The sequence below is a fragment of the Chaetodon trifascialis genome, chromosome 15, assembly GCF_039877785.1.
Source record: "Chaetodon trifascialis isolate fChaTrf1 chromosome 15, fChaTrf1.hap1, whole genome shotgun sequence".
Classification (NCBI taxonomy): Eukaryota; Metazoa; Chordata; class Actinopteri; order Chaetodontiformes; family Chaetodontidae; genus Chaetodon; species Chaetodon trifascialis.
The window spans coordinates 25,257,141-25,278,098 of NC_092070.1; the positions used below are offsets into that span (position 1 = coordinate 25,257,141).

General features: G+C 51.4%; 1 protein-coding gene across 4 annotated transcripts in view; it reads left to right on the forward strand.

Annotated features, from left to right (window-relative positions):
* The window catches only part of LOC139343800 (caskin-2-like), a 36,626-nt gene extending 15,677 nt beyond the window's left edge, over nt 1-20,949 (forward strand). Inside the window, exons 3-21 of one of the 4 annotated variants that reach the window (XM_070981606.1) lie at nt 1,492-1,589; nt 2,434-2,579; nt 3,481-3,576; nt 4,992-5,122; nt 7,379-7,487; nt 7,788-7,896; nt 9,046-9,140; nt 9,461-9,578; nt 10,015-10,188; nt 11,160-11,234; nt 13,776-13,912; nt 14,245-14,308; nt 14,826-14,923; nt 15,060-15,170; nt 15,325-15,426; nt 15,515-15,653; nt 15,733-17,436; nt 17,565-17,859; nt 18,409-20,949. In XM_070981606.1, coding sequence (XP_070837707.1) covers nt 1,492-1,589; nt 2,434-2,579; nt 3,481-3,576; nt 4,992-5,122; nt 7,379-7,487; nt 7,788-7,896; nt 9,046-9,140; nt 9,461-9,578; nt 10,015-10,188; nt 11,160-11,234; nt 13,776-13,912; nt 14,245-14,308; nt 14,826-14,923; nt 15,060-15,170; nt 15,325-15,426; nt 15,515-15,653; nt 15,733-17,436; nt 17,565-17,859; nt 18,409-18,505 — 3,898 coding nt within the window. In that variant the 3' untranslated portion in view covers nt 18,506-20,949. The remainder of the gene's footprint in view (nt 1-1,491; nt 1,590-2,433; nt 2,580-3,480; nt 3,577-4,991; nt 5,123-7,378; nt 7,488-7,787; nt 7,897-9,045; nt 9,141-9,460; nt 9,579-10,014; nt 10,189-11,159; nt 11,235-13,775; nt 13,913-14,244; nt 14,309-14,825; nt 14,924-15,059; nt 15,171-15,324; nt 15,427-15,514; nt 15,654-15,732; nt 17,437-17,564; nt 17,860-18,408) is intronic. The other 3 variants (XM_070981607.1, XM_070981608.1, XM_070981609.1) reach the window with 3 other exon arrangements.
* Nucleotides 20,950-20,958: the final 9 nt, after the last annotated feature.

Consider the following 20,958-nt stretch of genomic DNA (forward strand, 5'->3'; position numbering starts at 1 on the left):
CTCAGGTCTGATCCTGGTCCCGGTCTGATCTGGACCTGGTCTGATCTGGACCTGGTCTGATCTGGCCCTGGTCTGATCTGGCCCTGGTCTGATCTGGCCCTGGTCTGACTCAGAGGGCTCTGAAGTCTTTGTGGTGACGGAGGTTTTCTCCCCCTGCCCCCCCGCTCTCAGGACTCCGTCCATTACTGATGGAGCCGCCGGCGCTGTCTGTTACTGCGCCTCCTGAATGCCGTCGCTCGCGTTACGCAACAGACAGAGAGGAAGAGGAGCAGCTCTAAAAGCACCTCCCTCTCCGTCTTTGTTCCTCCCGCTGCTCCTCTAATGTCTCTGCCGGCTTTGTTTACAGCCGGCCTCTGTAGCCTGTGGCTCTGGGGGGGGTTGGGGGGCACATGTGGTCCACGTTAGGAGGTTTTTACGGAGCAGGAGCAGATCAGGTGGTCTGTAAAAGAAAATCTCTCCTTTTAGATTTTCAGCAGAACGTCGCAGAGACAGAGACTGTGGTAAAAGTACTGCGTTAGTTTGCAGTATATGTGCGTATCTGCAGTCAGATCTCAGTACAAGTACCAGTCAGTGCCTGTGTGCTTTTCTACCAACGAAGAAGAGTTTTTCTTCTTTGGTTTTATACGTAAAAAAAGGAACATCAGCTGACAGGAGCCGGACTGAAAATCATGAGCACTGATTGGACGAAACCGTCAGCAAGGTCACCGATTGGTTGACTGACTGTTACAGAACTCATCCAGTTCAGTCCGTGTGATGTGTGTCAGAGACGAACAAACACACACTGAGATGGAGGGGCGTGGCCGCTCAGAGGGGGCGTGGCCGCTCAGAGGGGGCGTGGTCGCTTAGAGGGCGTGGCCGGTGTCCTGATGTGTGCCCAGGTGTTTACCTGTAGCTGCAGGTCCACGTCTGACTCACACAGTAACACAATGATGTTCAGTCACACAGCGAGTCCAGACACACCAGAGAACACACACACACACACACACACACACACACACACACACACACACACACACACACTCTGAAGCATCTGTTCAGCCTGAGGACGGCCGACAGGAGAGCAGAAACAGTTAATCACACAAATAATCAACAGGTGACTCATCAGCTGAGGAGGAGGAGGGGGAGGAGAGGAGGAAGGAGGAGGGGAAGGAGGAGGAGGAGGAGAAGAGGAGAGGAGGAAGGAGGAGGAGGAGGACAAGAGGGAGGAGAGGAGGAGGAGAGGAGAAGAAGGAAGAGGAGGAGGAGGAAGATGAGGAGGAAGAGGAGGAGGCCTGCCTCTGCTCCAGGTTGAGCTCTGAGTTGAAGCGTCAGTTTGAAGGCGTTTCAGTCTCGTGTCCGTCAGCTGATGCAGCGAGATCAAACACACACTTTATAAACCCCGTTCACTGTGTGGAGTCCACAATGCTCTCTGTGTCTCTGTCCCTGCCCCTGCCGTGACCTTTGACCTCTGTATCTCTGTCTCTGCTGTGACCTTTGACCTCGGCCGCTCAGGTTCTCAGCCTTGCACCACGCTGCCCTCACAGGGACCACAGAGCTGCTGTCTGCGCTGCTGGAGGCTCAGGCCACGGTGGACATCAAGGACAGCAACGGTGAGACGCGCGCGCGCGCACACACACACACACACACACACACACACACACACACACACACACACACACACACACACGCGAGAGGAAGCTCACCTGAGCAGGTGGAGCTGTTCAACAAACTTCATGTTTAACTCCACTGAAGGGTTCATTCATCAGCTTCTCAAAGAACCTGCAGAACGTTCTCTTTAGAACGGCACATTTCATTTTTTACAAGTCACATGACCTGTGTGTGTGTGTGTGTGTGTGTGTGTGTGTGTGTGTGTGTGTGTGTGTGTGTACAGTAGACAGCATCAGCTGGTTCAGACCATCACAGCAGATTAACAGCTGTGCTGCATTCACTGCAGCTCGTTCACATCAGTGTGTCATCCTGTCTGTACAGTGTGTGTGTGTGTGTGTGTGTGTGTGTGTGTGTGTGTGTGTGTGTGTGTGTGTGTGTGTGTGTGTGTGTGTGTGTGTTAGGGCTGTCAACAACATAATTAATGAAGTTATAATGAAAACATTATGTCCATAAGAGGACAAACACACACGTCTTTTATCTGCGTAGCGACACATCACAGAAAATACAGAAGATGCAACAACAAGTACTCATGACTGTGCGGGAGGAAGTGATGTCATAACTGAAGACTTGAGTATTTCTACTTTCTACACGGCTGTATAAGTATTCAAGTGAAGGAGTACTTGTTGCTCCCCTGACTAGAAGAGGTTGACTGATGTAGATGATACTGGAGTTATGTTAATGTGTGTGTGTGTGTGTGTGTGTGTGTGTGTGTGTGTGTGTGTGTGTGTGTGTGTGTGTGTGTGTGTGTGTGTGTGTGTGTGCGTTTATGTGTGTGTGCGCGTGCAGGCATGCGTCCTCTGCATTATGCGGCCTGGCAGGGTAAAGCTGAGTCCGTCCTGATGCTGCTTCGCTCTGGAGCTTCAGTGAACGGAGTCTCTCTGGACGGACACATCCCTCTGCACCTGGCAGCCCAGTATGGACACTACGAGGTGGTGAGTCCTCACGTCAGCACGATCAGTGACTGACGGTCAGTGACTGATGGTCAGTGACTGATGGTCAGTGACTGACGGTCAGTGACTGATGGTCAGTGACTGATGGTCAGTGACTGATGGTCAGTGTCTCGTTCAGCAGCTCAGAAGTCAGATGTCTGTACTTTGTACTATGAATGTGTACCACAGTAGAAATGAGTGTGTGATGCAGTAACTGAAGTTCTGTGGACGACGTGCTGTTAGAATGTTCAACCAAAGTAACAACGTAGTACACACTGTACTTTACTTTTACTGCAGTAGCTGCTCAGAGTACTTCCTGTGGTTGGATTTGTGGGGATCAGACAGTAACAAGGTGGAGGATGGGTGGAGCTGCAGATTTGGGGTGGTCTGTCTGGAGGTGGGGGGGTGATGGTGACCCTGTTTGTTGTTTGTTGGTGTGACTGACTGATTTGTTAATCCTGCCCCCCCCCAGTGAGGAGGGGCTGATGTTAGCTGATGAAGATGAAAACACACATTTCAGCTGGCTCAGATTAACGTCAGACAGCAGTCAATCTCTCCTTTATGTACACAGTTTAGAGGTACTAGTACTACAAGTCTTACTTTCTACGAAAGGAAAAAATGCAGTAAAGTGCAGTAAAAGTATTCCAACCTGATTTAAATACAAGTTAATGAATTTAAATATTTGTTTCACATCAAGTTTAATGTTTTATTATTGTGGTGGCAGATGTTTGTCTCTGACCATCAGAGAAGTAATTTTACTTTTGTACTTCAAGTACTTTTTGCATGCAGTACTTCTTCACTCTTACTTTTTAAGCTTTGAAGTGTTTTGATGCTCTGCGTCACTTCCTGTCTCTTCATCCGTCCACTGGTCCACTGAAGCTGCTGTCTGTCTTCATGTCTTCAGTCTGAGATGCTGCTGCAGCATCAGTCCAACCCCTGTCTGGTCAACAAGTCCAAGAAGACGCCCCTGGACCTGGCCTGTGAGTTTGGGAGAGTCCAGGTGAGCTCGTCCGTCCTCCGTCATGTCATGTGGTCACGTGGGTGGTGCCAGGGTCGGTGGAGGTCAACACGCGGCTGCAGCTGCACAAACACAGGCATTGATTGCGTTGCCATGACGACGTCTCTGCATCCATCACTAAACACGGCCGTTGTCTTTGTGGACTTTTCCTCTGTCCCTCTTTGTGAGCCAATCAGAAGCAAGCTTTCTTTTCTCACTCGTATGTCGTCAGTCTGACGCACACGTGTACAATTACTGCGCAGTAATGTGTGTGTGTGTCTCTGTGTGTCCCCGTGTCTCTCTCTGTGTCTCTCTCTCTCTGTGTCCCTGTGTGTCTCTGTGTCTCTCTCGGTGTGTCTCTGTCTCTCTCTCTCTGTGTCTCTCTCTCTGTGTCCCTGTGTGTCCCTGTGTGTCCCTGTGTGTCTCTGTGTCTCTCTCTGTGTGTCTCTCTCTGTGTGTCTCTGTGTGTCTCTGTCTCTGTGTCTCTCTCTCTGTGTCCCTGTGTGTCCCTGTGTGTCTCTGTGTCTCTCTCTCTGTGTGTCTCTGTGTGTCTCTCTGTCTCTCTCTCTGTGTGTCTCTGTGTGTCTCTCTGTCTCTCTCTCTGTGTGTCTCTGTGTGTCTCTCTGTCTCTCTCTCTCTGTGTCTCTCTCTGTGTGTCCTTAGCTGTCTCAGTGTTGTCAGGGTGTGTCTTCAGCAGCAGCTGTTGTCTTTCCGTTCATTTGTCCTGTTTCAGCGTCACACTCTTCAATATTCCTTTATTATTCCTTTATTAGTCCCACGAGGGGAAATTCCAAATTCTTCATTCAAACACACAAAACTTTATTGTCGTGAACGTTCAGAGGTGACGTGAAATCAAAGCATGCGATCGGCGTTCATCACCAGTGTGTTAGTGAGTGAACAGATCTGGAGTCAGAAGACGAGGAGAGAAGCCTGGTCTGGATGAAAAGAGCTTCTGTTGTCATCTGACTCCTGATCAGTGAGCTGCTGACTTTAAATCCCGTTTAACAAACAAACTGACAGTAACCCTCAAATCCCAGACGATGCTGCTGCTAATGAAGCTAAGTCCATCAGGGGGCGCTGGCTCTCAGCACGCTGCAGAGACGAACCGTCACATGTGGACGTGTCTCAGGTCTCCTGTCAGAACCGCTCTTAATCAAACGAGTCAAACTTTATTCGTTCGTCAGCTGTTGACGTGATGCGTTTCCAGTTTCACACAAACGGCCGCAGAGACATTTTTATACGTCAGCCTCCAGCTGTGACTCTGCGTCTGCTGCCAAACATCTGGGATCATTTCTGGGTCTCTGCAGTGTGACCTCATGCTCACCTGCAGGCTCCCTGACGCCGCTCGTTAGTCCCCGTTGTGTCGGCAGATTGTTGGCGGTCCTCGGTGTCGTCACGCTGTGTCTCCTCCCCCTCAGGTAGCCCAGCTGCTGCTCAGCAGCAACATGGTGGTGGCGCTGCTGGAAGGAGAGAGGAAGGAGCCCACGGACTCGGCCTTCACCACGCCGCTACACCTCGCCGCCCGCAACGGACACAAAGACGTCATACGGTGAGACGGCCGCCGGGAGTCGCTAAACGCTTCGCGCTCTGCTTTGGCTTGAATCGGTTCAGACTCAGAGGCCAGCTCAGATCCTCACACTGTGTCAAAGAGCTGATTAATGGTTTGTTTCTGAGCTGCTGCTCCGTTATGGAGCGTCCAGGCCTCTCAGCTGCTCTGGGTCCAGGTCTGCTTCCTGTCCCCAGAGTCCACACTGAGCCAGGATACTCAGAGTTGAGTTTTATGGTCCACGTCTCGTCTCACATAGAGCTCGCGGACAAACTTTACTTTCCTGTCATGAATAAGGAGTGAACGCTGATCCAGGATCAGTTCATTTCGCAGACTTCTGTCTTTCTGTTGAGGCGTTGCAGTCGCTTCCTGTCAGAGGTGAGTCTGTCTGCTGTGTGGATGCTGAAGGCGGAGGGCGAGGCCGCTGTGGTTTGTGGTCGTTAACCACCGAGCGGCACGTTTGAACGGGACCATGAACTGTGTGTGTGTGTGTGTGTGTGTGTGTGTGTGTGTGTGTGTGTGTGTGTGTGTGTGTGTGTGTGTGTGTGGGCATGCGTGTGTGCGTGGGGTTGTCTCTTCTTCATGCCTCACATTCCCTGCAGAGCTCTGAAATACACTACAACATCCCTGTGACCCAGATTCAGCTGTTATCCCTGTGTGTGTGTGTGTGTGTGTGTGTGTGTGCGTGTGCGTGCGTGCGTGCGTGCGTGCGTGCGTGCGTGCGTGCGTGCGTGCGTGCGTGCGTGCGTGCGTGCGTGCGTGCGTGCGCACGCTCTCACTGGAAGCTTCCAGTCAGTGTTTCAGGCTTTTACATGAACCTGCTGTGTAACAAAGGCAGAGCTGAGCGAGTCTGTGTGTGTGTGTGTGTGTGTGTGTGTGTGTGTGTGTGTGTGTGTGTGTGTGTGTGTGTGTGTGTGTGTGTGTGTGTGTGTGTGTGTGTGTGTGTGTGTGTGTGGACTCGATCTCACAGATTCAGAAATCGAAGTCAAACCTCGTCAGAGATGAGGAAGATGAAGGAGCTTCACTTTTCAGAAGCAACGAAAACCTGATTTAATTTCCTGATTTAAAGTCCAGTTCAAAGAGGACAGACAGTTCAGAGTGCACGTAAACCACAGCAGAACATCTGGGCCCTGTAGACCAGGTCCTCCTCATGTGATTTGACTTGTCCTCACTCTGAATCCAGGTCTTGTTGTCCCTCATAGAGGTCTGCAGCAGCTCTGTCTCTGTCTCTGTCTCTGGGTGAATCCCATTTCTCTTTTCTACCCCTACCCCTTAGCCCTACCCCTTGTCCCTTGCCCCTTGAAACGGAGTGCCAAGGGGTAGGGCCGAAAGTCAACGCCTCCGAATTGGGACACCCCTTCGACAATCGCGTACGTCATCAGTAGTCGCCGCTGCCTCTTACGTAGGCAGATGCGACAAGCTAATGCTACCGTCACATTCGATTTGTGTATGACATTCCTGCATGTTGTGTCCCACAACGCTGTCAATGTAACTGAATACCAGCAGCGAGGTTGCCAAAGTTATTATTGATAACGTTATCACTGCAGATTATCAGGCTGCCCACAGAGCACCGCTAGTGGCATTCAGCCTGGCAACGGTAACCACGTAACTGAAGCCTCGACTACTATCCATTTTTTTCGGGTTTTTTTTTTTACGAGGAAAATGACTACACATTGAACTACACATTGAAACAACGTTAAAATAGACAATAAAGTGGTTTTCGTACATTTTAAAACTTCGTTCATGGAGAAAATACCGGTCTTGTGAGGCATTCTGAGAAATCTGTCGTACCCCTCTGTTTGGAGTGTGCCTCGGAAAAATCTCCATTTGGAGGGGTACATAGCCCTACCACTTCCCCCTACCCCTCCGTCATAATGGGAATTGGGACACCCCTACCCCTCCACGTGAACGCGCAAAACGGAGGGGGAGGGCCAAGGGGGAGGGCCAAGGGGTGAAATGGGATTCAGCCTCTGTCTCTGTCTCTCTCTGAGGTCCAGACTTCAAGCTAAAGCAGACTTTGAGGTTCTGGTTCCGGACCTGTCCCCCTGTGGACTGCAGATCTGTGGACTCCTTTAAAAAGCAGCTCAGGACCAGTTCAGACCAGTTCATTGTCTAAACCACCAACACTTAAACTCCATTCATTATATTTTCACCTGATTGGAAACTTGAGACTCTTTTGAACCAGACTCCCTTTGAGGAACGCACCTGTTCAGGTGCAGGTCTCACAGGTGGGTCATGTGTGTCTCTGTCCTGTTCCAGGCTGCTGCTGAAGGCCGGCATCGACATCAACAAGACCACCAAGTCTGGGACGGCTCTGCATGAAGCGTCCCTGTACGGGAAGACGGAGGTCGTCCGGCTGCTGCTGGATGTAAGTTCAGAGGGTGGAGACGCTGACACCTGCAGGGTCGGCACCAGTGATGTCACCTGTTGCCTGTCGGCCAGGTTAATGTGTCCAACGCTTTGATTTATGATCAGATATCTGCAGCACTAATCATATTCCCATGAGCCTCAGCTGCATGCGCTAATGTAAGCATGCTAACGGCTAAGATAGTGAACATGCTTGAAGTCAGCGTGTTAGCATCGTGAGCATGTTAGCGTTCAGGCTAAAGGAGGTGAGACGGGTTAAAGAGCAGAGCTCGTCTCTGTGTCCTCTATGTTGTCCCTGCAGGCCGGAGTGGACGTGAACATCCGTAACACCTACAACCAGACGGCGCTGGACATCGTCAACCAGTTCACCACGTCGCACGCCAGCAGGGACATCAAGCAGCTGCTGCGAGGTCAAACGCTTTTCTTCTTCTACTCCTCTGTCTTCACTTCCTGTCTTCCTCCCCTGAGGACGAAGCTTCACCTGACGTTACTCAGACAGCAGCTATGTCGAAATTTCAGCTTACGCAACGTTAAACTCTTCTCAGGAAGCTCGCCAACTTCAAAGACGAGACTGAAAAAAGACGAGACTGAAAAAAGACCCGACTGCTCACATTCAGCCTCAAATTTAACAGAGCTGTGTGTGCACAGTGTGTGTGTGTGCACAGTGTGTGTGTGTGCACAGTGTGTGTGTGTGTGTGCGTGCGCACAGTGTGTGTGTGTGTGTGCGTGCGTGCGCACAGTGTGTGTGTGTGTGTGTGTGTGTGTGTGTGTGTGTGTGTGTGTGTGTGTGTGTGTACGTGCGTGCGTACAGTGTGTGTGTGTGTGTGTGTGTGTGCGTGCGCACAGTGTGTGTCTGTGTGCGTGCGTACAGTGTGTGTGTGTGCGTGTACGTGCGCTCTCCTGTGGGAGCAGACTGAGGGAATAATGAGCGTCAGTGTTGGGGAGGTGATGTAAACATGGACGTCTTGTCTTCTGCTGCAGAGGGACGTGAACGACTCGTACATCCATGTGTCCGTTCGTCGCCTCGTGCGGCCGTCGCGTCTCTGCGGACACGAGCGAGACGTCGCTGAGGATCCATCTGCCGCCTTCAGACGTCTTTAGTCCAAAAACAGGCGTCATTTTGGTAACCAGCTCTGGCTTCCTGTGTTCTCAGTGTTTGGTTTAGTTGAATTAGTTTTGAACCTCTCAGACTTCAGCTCCTCTTCTTCGCTGCCGAGCTCCTGGAAGTCAGAGCCGGTCGTAGAAATCCTTCATCTCACTCGTCTGTGCGTCTTCTTCCTTTGTGTCTGACTCAAAGGTGATTCCTCAGAGGGTTCGGACGTGTTTTAGCCCGCGGCTCAGATTCGCGCTCCTCCTCAGACGTGTTCGTACAGCCTGTCGTTACTCACCACGCACAGTTAGTCTGAATCAGAGTCGTTAAAGACGAGCAGGAAGCTGCGTTCTCTGTCTGTGCTCGTCAGACACGTTTTCTCTGATGAGGCCGTTTCTGTCAAAAACAAACAGATTTTCTCTGGAATAAAGACGTTTACCTGTAAAAGTCTAACTGCTCTCCTCCACAGACGCGACGGGCGTTTTGCAGGTCAGAGCTCTGAAGGATTACTGGAACCTCCACGATCCCACGGCCCTCAACATCCGAGCCGGAGACGTCATCATGGTGAGACACCTCGCTCTGACATCATCCACAGGAGGCCTGTGTGAGGTCTCATCAGGCTTCACTGAGCAGTAGTCAGTGACCACAGATCAACAGGTTCAGGTTCAGGTTCAGGTTCTGGTTCAGGTTCTGGTTCTGGTTCTGGTTCTGGTTCTGGTTCAGGTTCAGGTCTGGTTTGGTCTGATCAGACTCGGTGTGGACGTGGACTCCTGAAGGTACCTCCACCTCGTGAGGAGAGCAGATAGTTACTCATGCACTCGTTTTGGGTGGGGGGTTGACTCCTGGTGTCGGGGGCCCGTAGTGACCCATCTCGTCCCCTGCAGGTGTTGGAGCAGCACGTGGACGGACGCTGGAAGGGACACATCCACGACACCCAGAGAGGGACGGACCGAGTCGGCTTCTTCCCGCCGTCCATCGTGGAGGTCATCAGCAGAAGAAACGGTCAGTCACGCAGAGATGACGTCTCTGAGGAGACGCCATGAAAGTACCCGCAGGTCAAAGGTCATGTAGGACACACAGGAAGTTAAAGGAGACCTGGTCCTCGAAGGGTCAGTCAGGCGTGGACGTATCAGGCCGCAGGTCCTGGTTTTGTCAGAACGTCAGCAGATGCTGATGAAGTCGGTTAGCTGGACTCATCTCTGCGTCCGTTTGATAGTTTCATCTTCGTCCTCAGTTCAGACCTTCATCCCCTCAAACAGGAAGTAGATCAGAAATCCTCCATTTTCAGTCAGAAACTAATCCGCCTGCTTCCAGTCCATCCCATGCTCCACCTCCTCTGTCCTCCCTGCTGCATCCATACCACATGACTGACCTCCACCTCTAACCATCAGCTTGATAACCTCCCCCCCCCCCCCCCCCCCCCCGTCTCGCCCTGTAGGGGGCACCCTGTCCCGGCACGCCTCTCTGCCCACCCAGCGCCAGCAGCTGCTGTCCAGAGCCCCCCTGTCCTCCAGCCTCAGCTCCACCCCTCAGACCGACGACTCCTACACTCTGTACGCCCCCCCCACCCACGTGGTGCTGCCACTAGCCAACGGCCTCACCGCCAGCACAGGTATACACACTCAGGACACACACACTCAGGACACACACACACTCAGGACACACACACTCAGGACACACACACAGCTGCTGTGATAGCAGGGGCGTCCTGGTTAAACACATCTGGGAAGCACAGATTCGTGCTCGTCTGTCGCATGGATCCGTCCTTCGTGCAGAACCTTTGGAGACTTTGACAAAGTGTCTTCATGTGATTTTAGCTTGATATAATCAATCTTCAGGTAACACCAAGGTCTTGGTGATCAGGAGTTTTGCTGTGGTACTGACGGCTTATCTGCAGAGCTGTTTCTAACCCTGAACCTGATCCCAACAGGAAGTAATCAATCACTAATCTGCACGAAGAACAAAGATCTTTCTCTCATTTCCACTCTGAGAGTCTAGTATCACAGATCAGGTCCAGCAGATTCCTCCTCAGACAGAGATCCAGTCAGATCTGTTTCTATCTACAACCTCCATTCCAAAAAAGTCAGAAGACATCAATAAAACCAGAATCAGTCATCAGTAATCAATCTGTGTTCACTGACAGCAGCCTCATGTGTTCATCTCCTTCATCCTTCATGTGTTCACGAAGTGGTGAACTTCCTCCATCCTCTATGAACGACTGAGCCTTTCATACCAATCATGATCCTCTCACCTGTCACCAATCAGCCTGTTTACCTGTGAATGATCCAAACAGGTGTTTCTGGCGCGTTCTTTCAGTCTGTGAAATGTGTCGCTGCATCAGATTCACAATCAGAGATATTTACAGAAATCAATGAGAAACATTAAATATATTGACTTTGACCTGTTCTCAGGTCAGTTTGTGTCAGAGAGGATCAGATCAGCTGATTACTTCCTGTTTTATTTTGGTTTTCATAGCGTCTTGACTTTTTTGGATTCGGGGTTGTAATCTTTGTCCTCCACCTCACCCCCCCTCAGTCAGTCCCCCTACAGAACGCAGTCCATCAGAGTCTTTGTGTCTGATAGGTTTGTCTCCAAGCCGCCTGTCTCAGTCTGAGTTTCCCTTCGAGGACATCTGGGTTCTCAGGGACTCGTGTCATGGTAAGAGCCCCCGAACGACAGCTTCTCCTCCCCGGCTGTTCTGAAGCTGCCTCGCTGCCCGGCTCAGCGCTCTGCATCCGGACCTGACACACCGAGACCACTCACCGGAGCTCCTGTCCAAGAAACCTGATGGCTGTTCCGCCTTCGCCTCACGTCACTTCATGTTACCTCACGTCGCTTCACGTTACCTCACGTCACTTCACATTACCTCACGTCGCTTCATGTTACCTCACGTCGCTTCACGTTACCTCACGTCACTTCACGTTACCTTACGTCACTTCATGTTACCTCACGTCGCTTCATGTTACCTCACGTCACTTCATTTCATGTCGCTTCATGTTACCTCACGTCACTTCATTTCACGTCACTTCACATTACCTCATGTCGCTTCACGTTACCTCACGTCGCTTCACGTTACCTTACGTCACTTCATGTTACCTCACGTCGCTTCATGTTACCTCACGTCACTTCATTTCATGTCGCTTCATGTTACCTCACGTCACTTCACATTACCTCACGTCACTTCACGTTACCCTACGTCACTTCACGTTACCTCACATCGCTTCATGTTACCTCACGTCACTTCATTTCATGTCGCTTCATGTTACCTCACGTCACTTCATTTCATGTCGCTTCATGTTACCTCACGTCGCTTCACATTACCTCACGTCGCTTCACGTTACCTTACGTCACTTCACGTTACCTCACGTCACTTCATTTCATGTCGCTTCATGTTACCTCACGTCACTTCACATTACCTCACGTCGCTTCACGTTACCTCACGTCGCTTCACGTTACCTCACGTCACTTCATTTCATGTCGCTTCATGTTACCTCACGTCACTTCATTTCATGTCGCTTCATGTTACCTCACGTCGCTTCACATTACCTCACGTCGCTTCACGTTACCTTACGTCACTTCATGTTACCTCACGTCGCTTCACATTACCTCACGTCGCTTCACGTTACCTTACGTCACTTCATGTTACCTCACGTCGCTTCACATTACCTCACGTCGCTTCACATTACCTCACGTCGCTTCACGTTACCTTACGTCACTTCACGTTACCTCACGTCGCTTCACATTACCTCACGTCGCTTCACGTTACCTTACGTCACTTCATGTTACCTCACGTCGCTTCACATTACCTCACGTCGCTTCACGTTACCTTACGTCACTTCATGTTACCTCACGTCGCTTCACATTACCTCACGTCGCTTCACGTTACCTTACGTCACTTCATGTTACCTCACGTCGCTTCACATTACCTCACGTCGCTTCACGTTACCTTACGTCACTTCATGTTACCTCACATCGCTTCACATTATTTTACGTCACTTCACATTACCTCACGTCACTTCATTTCATGTCACTTCACATTACCTCATGCCGCTTCACATTATTTCACATCTCCTCACACTGCATCATGTCGCCCCACCTCGCTCTACGTTGCCACTTCACACGTTTCATATGATCTTGCGTCGTTTCAACACGTCATGTCTCTTCAGATCGTCTCACATCACTGAAGCGGTGACGCTGCCGCTTCACGTTTCGTTGCATCGTATCATGTCGTCTCACTTTGTCTCCCGTCGGCTTCAGTCAAAGGCTGTCAAAGCACAAACTCGCCTCTTAGAGACAAAAGTGATGTCAGACAGGTGTGAATTAACGAAGCTCTCGTCACTGAAGCCAAGCGTACAGGTGAGGGAGGCAGACGGTCGTCTCGGTGTGTCGGGTCCGAACGCTTTGTTTGATTCTCTGTACCGTCTGCTTCAGGCTGCCGTCAGAGCGTCTGGCTGTCAGTAATCCCTGTTGTTGTCCTCACAGGTGCCACCGGAGGGCGACGCTGGTTCACGCCTGCTCTCATTACTTTAACTGTTGCGCTGTAAAAAGTTCAGTGGAGGCTGAGTTTTACTGATGTGACTCAAAGAGTCCTCTGATGTAGCTGGATGAAAGGCCCATGAAGGGGTTAGGAGTGTTTTTATGTAGCTGTACATGTGATTCAAAGTCTCCACTTCAGACCGAGTTAAAGGGGTTTCGCTCAGTAATTCTGCTGCGTTTGGCCACAAGCTCTTATTTTTGGGGTTTCAAAGGGGATTTTGGGGGATTTTGTACTTGTTTTGATTCTACCATTCACATCCTTAAACTCAGGACGTCATGTCTTAGGTGTGAAGTTGGCTTAGGGTTAGCCGAACCCTCTAAAGCGTCTTCAGCTCATATCAAACCTCCCGGTGCTGTTGACCAGACTCGTGTCAGACTGTGACAGCGAGTCGTGTCCTGAAAGCCTGATGCTGCATCACTGTCATTAATGGACTCCTGCCTGCAGCTGTGCTCTCCTGCTCTGCACCAGCACAGCTTTTAGACCAGAACCTGCATCCCGCCCGTCACCCTGTCGTCACCCCCGGGCCCCCGGCCCTTTGGCGCCGTTCCCTCAGAGCATCTGCTGCTTCCTGTGGCCTGGCGTCGATCCCGTGTCGGATGCTTCAGCTCGTCCCTCCTGAACGCCGTCGACTCACTTTTGTTTCGCTTGTTTTTTGGCTGCAGCTGGAGACAGGAACAGCGTCGGGAGCACCGGCAGCGTCGGCAGCACCCGCAGCGCCGGCAGCGGACAGAGCACCGAGAGCAACAGCGCCCCCAACGGGCTCCAGCACAACGCTGGTCACAATGACAGCGCCAGCAAGGTAGAGTCATCCTGATACATCTGCTGATCCGTCGGCTTCACGTGTCCTGATTTCACTCCCTGAATCCCTGAAAAATCACAGATGTGGTCAGTGATTCAGAGTCAGGCTCCTTAAAATCAGCTGATTCACACAGAAACGTTCCCAAATCACTTCCAGGATTTCATCTTGAAGTGCAGTTTGTGTCTGATTTCTGGTCATTTTCTACACGTCTTATTATGAACAAAGGTCACATGATGAAGCAGCAGCTTGAATGTTGTTCTAAACCTCGTCAGGCTGCTCGTTTCTCTGCTCTTCAGCTGAAAACTGCTCACTGGTTGTGTTTCTGTGTGCAGCCGGCGCCCCCTGCTGTTGACTGTGGACGCTCAGACCTCAGCACGCAGCCCGATCATCCTGCAGGTGCTTCTCTCTTTAAAGACCTTTTGCTGTCTGTACTGTATTTGTTTGTGAGCATATTTATATTTTTCATTTTCTCCCTTTCTGCGATCTCTTGAAATTATATCAAACCATTACGGAAGCTGAACTTTTTCCCTTTTTATTTTTATTAAGAGGCTCAAGATCGCTTTTGAGATCTTCAGTTTGCTGTTCACAGTGTGTTTACAATCCCGTTCATCATGGCACATTTTAAACCAGATACCCTCAGATAAGATAAGATAAGATAAGATAAGATAAGATAAGATAAGATAAGATAAGATAAGACTTAGGTCGTTACAGCCAGCAAGTGTTACACAAAGCAAAGAAACAGAAGGGTTGAGATAGAAAGTGTTCAGGATACAGAACAGAAAATCATGTATATGTACAAGAATCTTGAGCTCACCTGAAGTGTTTTAATACGCTCAGTCCAACAAACTCTAACTCTTCAGTGTTTACAGTCAGAAGGTGAGGTGTGCTCAGGTGTGCTGTGATGTTACTGCAGGTGGGACTCCTCGGAGGCAGACGGTGACGGTGCAGAGGCCTGCAGAGCAGAGTTTCTCCCACCAGTTTGTTCGACCTCAGCAGCTGCTGGAGGGGAAGGTAAAGACCAGCGCGCAGACTGGGGACCGCCTGTCTCCAGACGGTCTTTTTGTCTTCATCATGTCTCTTTAATGTTGCTCGCGCAGTCAGAATCCTGCTGAATGGACAGCGTGTCTGTTCTTGGTGTGTGTTGTAGGATGCAGAGGCCATCTATCAGTGGCTGAGTGACTTCCAGCTGGAGCAGTATACTGGGAACTTCATCAGTGCTGGTTATGATGTTCCAACCATCAGCAGGATGACTCCCGAGGTGAAGACAGACTGCGGCAGATTGTACCTGTAGAACTGAGCTGCAGTTTGGTGTAAAGTCAGAGTGTCCAGACTGTGAATCACTGTGTCAGACTCATAATGAGAGTAATGTGCTGACTGACTCGCCGATGTCCTCTGTCTCGGTCTGTCTGCAGGATCTGACCGCCATCGGAGTGACCAAACCAGGCCACCGCAAGAAAATCTCCCTGGAGATCAACAACCTGAACATCCCCGAGTGGCTGCCTGAGTACATCCCAGTAAGACTTCCAGCTGTTTACTCACGAATACACGGACTCCCAAACACCGTGATACCAGCTGATCTGAGTGATCTGTTATTTCTCACAGTCTGATCTGGGCGAGTGGCTCAGTGCCATCGGCCTCCCACAGTACCACAAAAAACTCTCTGAAAATGGCTACGACTCCATCAGCATCGTCAAAGACCTCACTTGGGAGGATCTGCAGGAGATCGGCATCACCAAGCTGGGTACGTTGACGTTATGAGTCAGTACGGCTGCTGGGACCAGTGTTTTTACTTTGACGTGATGGTTGAATTTTTCCTCCAGGCCACCAGAAGAAGCTGATGCTGGCGGTGAAGAAGCTGTGTGACATCCAGAGGGCGATCCTTCAGGCTGAATCAGGCCAAGGCACGCTGCGTCGCAAAGCCCCCGGAGCCCTGCACCTGGTCACCATTGAGCCACCTGACGCGGCAGGTGAATGCTCCTCTCCTCACACCCCAAAGATGCTGACCTTCCAGGACAGCGAGCTGAGCACTGAGCTGCAGACGGCCATGTCCGGCCACTACGGTGGCTGTGAGGAAGGCTTCGCCATCAAAAACGCAGTGGGAATGTCCCAGAGCCAGGAGAGCATTGACACCCGGTCCAGGGGCTCCGGACGCTCCCAGGAGCCTCCCACAGCTTCCATCACCCCCCACAGCTGGTCCCAGGAGAGCCTGGATGGCAGCCCCGCCAAGGAGAGGAACCTCCCCGAGGGCTGGGACCAGAGGCCTCTGCAGCAGCAGCCGCTGCCCAAGCAGGTGCCTTTGGGCACGGCGACCGTATTTAAGTACCCGGCAATCCCATCCAAGCCCAAACTGTCTGGATCTCAGGGCCCCTCACCTCATGGCTCCCCAGCATTGAAGGGTTTCAGCTACCTGCATTCTCACTGTGGCTCCACAGACCTGAGCTCAACTCCAAGGCCTGAGGACCACTCCATGACCCTGATGCCGCCCAAGAAGCGCACCCAGAGCATGACCCGCTACGCCCTGTCGGATGGAGAGCCCGATGAGGATGACGAGGAGGCATCATTTCCTTCTGGAAACCTGTCATCCTATGCCACCTTGACCCGCAAACCCGGTCGCAGCCAGCTGGCTCGAATACAGTCGAGTTCAGAAAAGAATGGCAACGTGGGACGTAGTCAGTCCTTTGCGGTGCGCGCCCGAAAAAAAGGTCCCCCTCCTCCTCCTCCAAAGAGACTGAGCTCAGTGAGCAGCACCACCAGCGGGGAGCTGAGCGACAGCAGCACGACGTCGTCTGCTGGCGGCGCCATTACAGACAGTCCAGTGAGCGTGAGGAGCATTGCAGCCTCTTTGGAAGGCAGGACAGACGGGAAGAACCCGGCAGGACCTAAACCAGACCACATCCAGCAGGAGCCTCCACCGCCCTCTGTCAGCTCTGCAGGGCAGGAACCCAGGGAGGCTGCTGGGGTGAGGAGGAGGGTGCAGAGTGAGTGTATTCCCACCCAGACCAGCAGCAGCGCCGAGCCAGATCGAGGGGTGAAGTCTGATTCTGAGGAAGAAGAATCTAAAGGGAGCAGACTGGAGGGCTCCTCCTCCCCTCAGAACAGCTCCAGTGAGTGCATCCCCTTCGCCGAGGAGGGGAACTTAACCATCAAACAGAGACCCAAAGCTCCAGGGCCACCCAGGGCGGAAGCCGTGCTCGAGCCTCCAGAGAAGCCAGCAGCCAAGAACCTGGAGGTGCCCGAGTTTAACCTGAAGGAGTCGGACACGGTGAAGCGCAGACACAAACCCAAAGACAAGGAGCAGGGAGGAGGTTCCCCCAGCAGAGAGGGACAAGGGGCAGCTGGCTCAGAGTCTGGCAGAAGCAGGCCTCCATCTCAGAGCCAGGAAGAGGTCAGTTTGAGGATCAGTGAGGCCAGTCTGGAGAGGCCGGCCAGTCCGGCAACAGGATCACCCATCAAGCCCCCGCTTTCTCCAAAACCACCTGCTGTTGCTCCAAAACCGATCCGCCACAGTCTGCTGGCAGCACAAGGTAAGGTACTCGCAGTGTCTTCTGGGACTTGTTTCTCTTGACTTTGGACTTGTGGAGACTTGCTGGTGTTGACCTGGGACTTGAACCAGGACTTGAAATTGATATTTCACCTGCTGTTGTCTCTTCAGCAGCTGGACTGTCCTCCCCACCTCTGACTGTCAACGTGGTTCAAAGTGTGGCCTTCACCTCCCCGTCATCTCCAGCTCACGGGCCCCCGGCTCCACCTCCGGCCCCTCAGGCCCCTCAGAGTCCCTCTCTGACAGCAGCGAGGCCTCAGGTGTGTGTGGTGGGTCCCGGTCTTCTCCCTGAGTCATCTTGTGGAACTGAGGTGGTTCAGCAGAGACTGGATCAGACCAGCACCTCCCTGGAAGCAGCTCTGAAGGCCGTTGAGAGAAAACTGAAGCTGGAGGACAACTCAGACAGGTAAGACTGTCAGATCTTCATTTTCCCTCCCAGGTTGTTTAATTTGAAGGATTTTTAGAGGCACGTGGAGGTGAAAATACACAAAACAAAAAAATGAAGAAAAAATGTTTTGTTTAACAAAAATCCAAAGTTTTATCTTTGGACTACTTGACAATAAGAAAAGATGAAGTCGACAAGATGAGTCAGGAATTAACATTTAAATCTGAATTTAATTCTGAAATGGAAAATAAAATTAATCGCGCATGTTAGCGCACAGATGTTAGCCTTTATGCTGAAGCCTCACAGAGCTGCTAGCATGGCGTCGGAGCGTTAGCCTTCAGGTTCGGTCTGTAACGTCGCTTCAACAACAAACTCCTTCTGAGAGCACCTTCATGCCCTCCAGAGGAAGTCTGTAACGCCACCCTGAGGTCAGAGGTCATGTTGGTACAGCTGTGAGAACAGTGACATCAGTCTGAGCTGTAGTAGACGCAGCGTCCTGTAGGGGGCAGCAGAGTTTCAGCCTGTCAGTATTCACATGCATGTTCGTTGTTTGTCGTGTTTTCTCTGCAGCGGAGCAAACACGGTGAAGTCTGCGGGGACCATTCTGGACGACATCGGCAACATGTTTGACGACCTGGCCGACCAGCTGGACGCCATGTTGGACTGAAGACTGTAAACGCCTCAAAAGAAAAACCCTCACAGTGAAACAGGAGGAGAGAACGAGGGGAGAGGAGGCTCGCAGAGACGTTTAAGGCCTCAGGAGCCAAACAGTCGTCCTGATCTCCGCCTGAACACCAGCACTTAATCTCCACTGCTTCCTACAAGCTCCTCCGCCCACATTTCTCAGACTGTGGACGGTTTCACTTTTTCAACCTTTTCAGCGCTCGTGTCGTCGCGTCTCGTCAAATGTGAACCAAACAGAGACAGAAGTGGGACCAGCGGCGCCGCTGTGAGGAAAAACTCCTCAGCAGATTATTATTATGAGTCTTCACTGATAATGTAACATGAAGTTTTATATGTTTGGATTCACAGAGAGACGAGGTGCTGACCTCACTTCCTGTCCGGCGTCTGTCCCGCCAGTTTCTGAAACGTGTTCCCGCCGTTCAATCTGTGTTTTAATGTAAATGAGCTTCTCGATGTCGGAACAGTTAATCTGGTTTCTTCTTTCCTGGACCTCAGTGCTGCGTTCAGGTGCTGCTGGTGCTTCAGCTTCAGGTGAGACGCTGAAACGCAGTTAACAGGTCCTTTAATCAGACACCGACGTGCCGAACGCAGCTTTAGAACATCAGACAGAGGAACACGTGGGAAAGAAAAGGTTCCAGCTTCCACCAGGTGGCGCCCATCGTCCCACAAAAGCTGGTTTATTGGACCAATCGTCCTCATTGGTGGGACAGAAGCTGGACCTCTGTCTCTCTTCAGCTCGTCCTGTCTGACCATTTCAAACTTTCCCTTTGTAATATTTAAAGAGAATCTATTTTATACCCAGCGATCGTTCCCGCGTGTCGCTCCGCTCGGCTCGCCGTCGGGAGGTTGGCGTCGTTCACGTGTTGTCGAATCTGAACGAAGCGAAGCGCGTTCGGCTCAGTTCAGTCAGCGTGTGTGTGCAGTGGACGACGGCACGTGATACATACTGTTTTTTGATATTCATTTTAGCCAAATTAGTATTTAAATTAGAGTTATCTAAATATGTATATTGTACACTAGAGGTCTATAGAGGAGCAGATATTCAACCAAAGTCTTTGTACAGGTGTCCCTCAGATGTCTTCACAAACTTTCCTTTAAACGTGCTGAACTGTCCTCTTCCTGTCCTTCTGCCGTGGCGATGAAATGTTTTTTGATGGATCAATCTTCCGTGTTTCGCATGTCGTAGCTGTGTCCGAACGTGTCGTGAAAAGGCCGTTAGCCTCGCCGTGTCTCGTGTCTGCTGCTTTGTTTCTCCATCTGTGAGTCTCAGGAAAATCCCTCCGGACCGAACGCTCGGCCGCCTCCGTGTTCAGCCGAATGAGCCAGAAATCAAAGAAAAGAAAAGAAATGAGACACGTTTTCGTACATTTGGAGGAGGAGTTTTCAGCTGTTTATGTGGAGGAACTCAAGGCGGTGAAGGCGGCGCATTAACAGACGTTTTAAATGTCACTGTTGTCCAGCAGGGGGCGACGCAGACCCGACAATGCAAAGTTTAGCTTTAGCTTTGGTGCGTTGAAGGTTCTGGGACTGCAGACTGTCCATGTGTTAGCTTAGCATCGCTGCACGTCACTCCACCGCTCGGTCACATCGCAAACCGCAGGAGGGAAGCGCGACGTGTTTTTAGCCTGCAGGTGACCTCACAGGTGCTCACTGTCTGTCCAGGTCCAGACCTGCAGCTGGGACAGCCCAGCATGCTGAGGACCTGTGTCTGTTTGCCTGACAGGTGTGACTGAGCGGGGTGAGCGTGAATCCAAAGGTCCAGACCCACAGGTGTGACGTCAGGTCCACGTGGAGGATTCTGGACTCTCTGCAGACTCCATCGACCGCAGAGATTTGCTGGTTTTACTTCGTCAGCCATTTAAAGTGACTTCACGTGGAACTCGTGGTTACGGCGTCGACGCCGCTGCGAGGCAACGACAACATGGACGCCTGAAGACTCCTCGTGGTTCTCGTCTGTCTTTGCTTCTTTCCATATTAGAACGTTAAAATGACGACGTGAACTTATCATCCACTGAAAATGACTTTTGAGGCAGCAGGAAGTGGTTTGACTGAGGACCTGATTTCTCTGGATGAGGCATTTTAAATCGTCCGCGTGCAGCAACGAGCGCAGGTGAGCTGAGGTGAGCGCTGACTCACCTGTGACGATGACTGACGCCACATTCCTCCAGTTTTCAAACCAAAACACAGACGACGTCTGATCAGAAGCAGCTACAGTGTATTGATCCACATTATCAGTCTGCAGCATGTTGGAGGTCAGAGTGCGTGTGTGCGTGCGTGTGCGTGCGTGTGTGTGCGTGCGTGTGTGTGCGTGCGTGTGCGTGCGTGCGTGCGTGTGCGTGCGTGTGTGTCATGCTGATGTTTCCTGTTGTTCGCTCGTTCTTTGTCCTCTGCTGCTTTTGTCTAACCATTAAAAACTGATGATGTTACTGTTTGTGT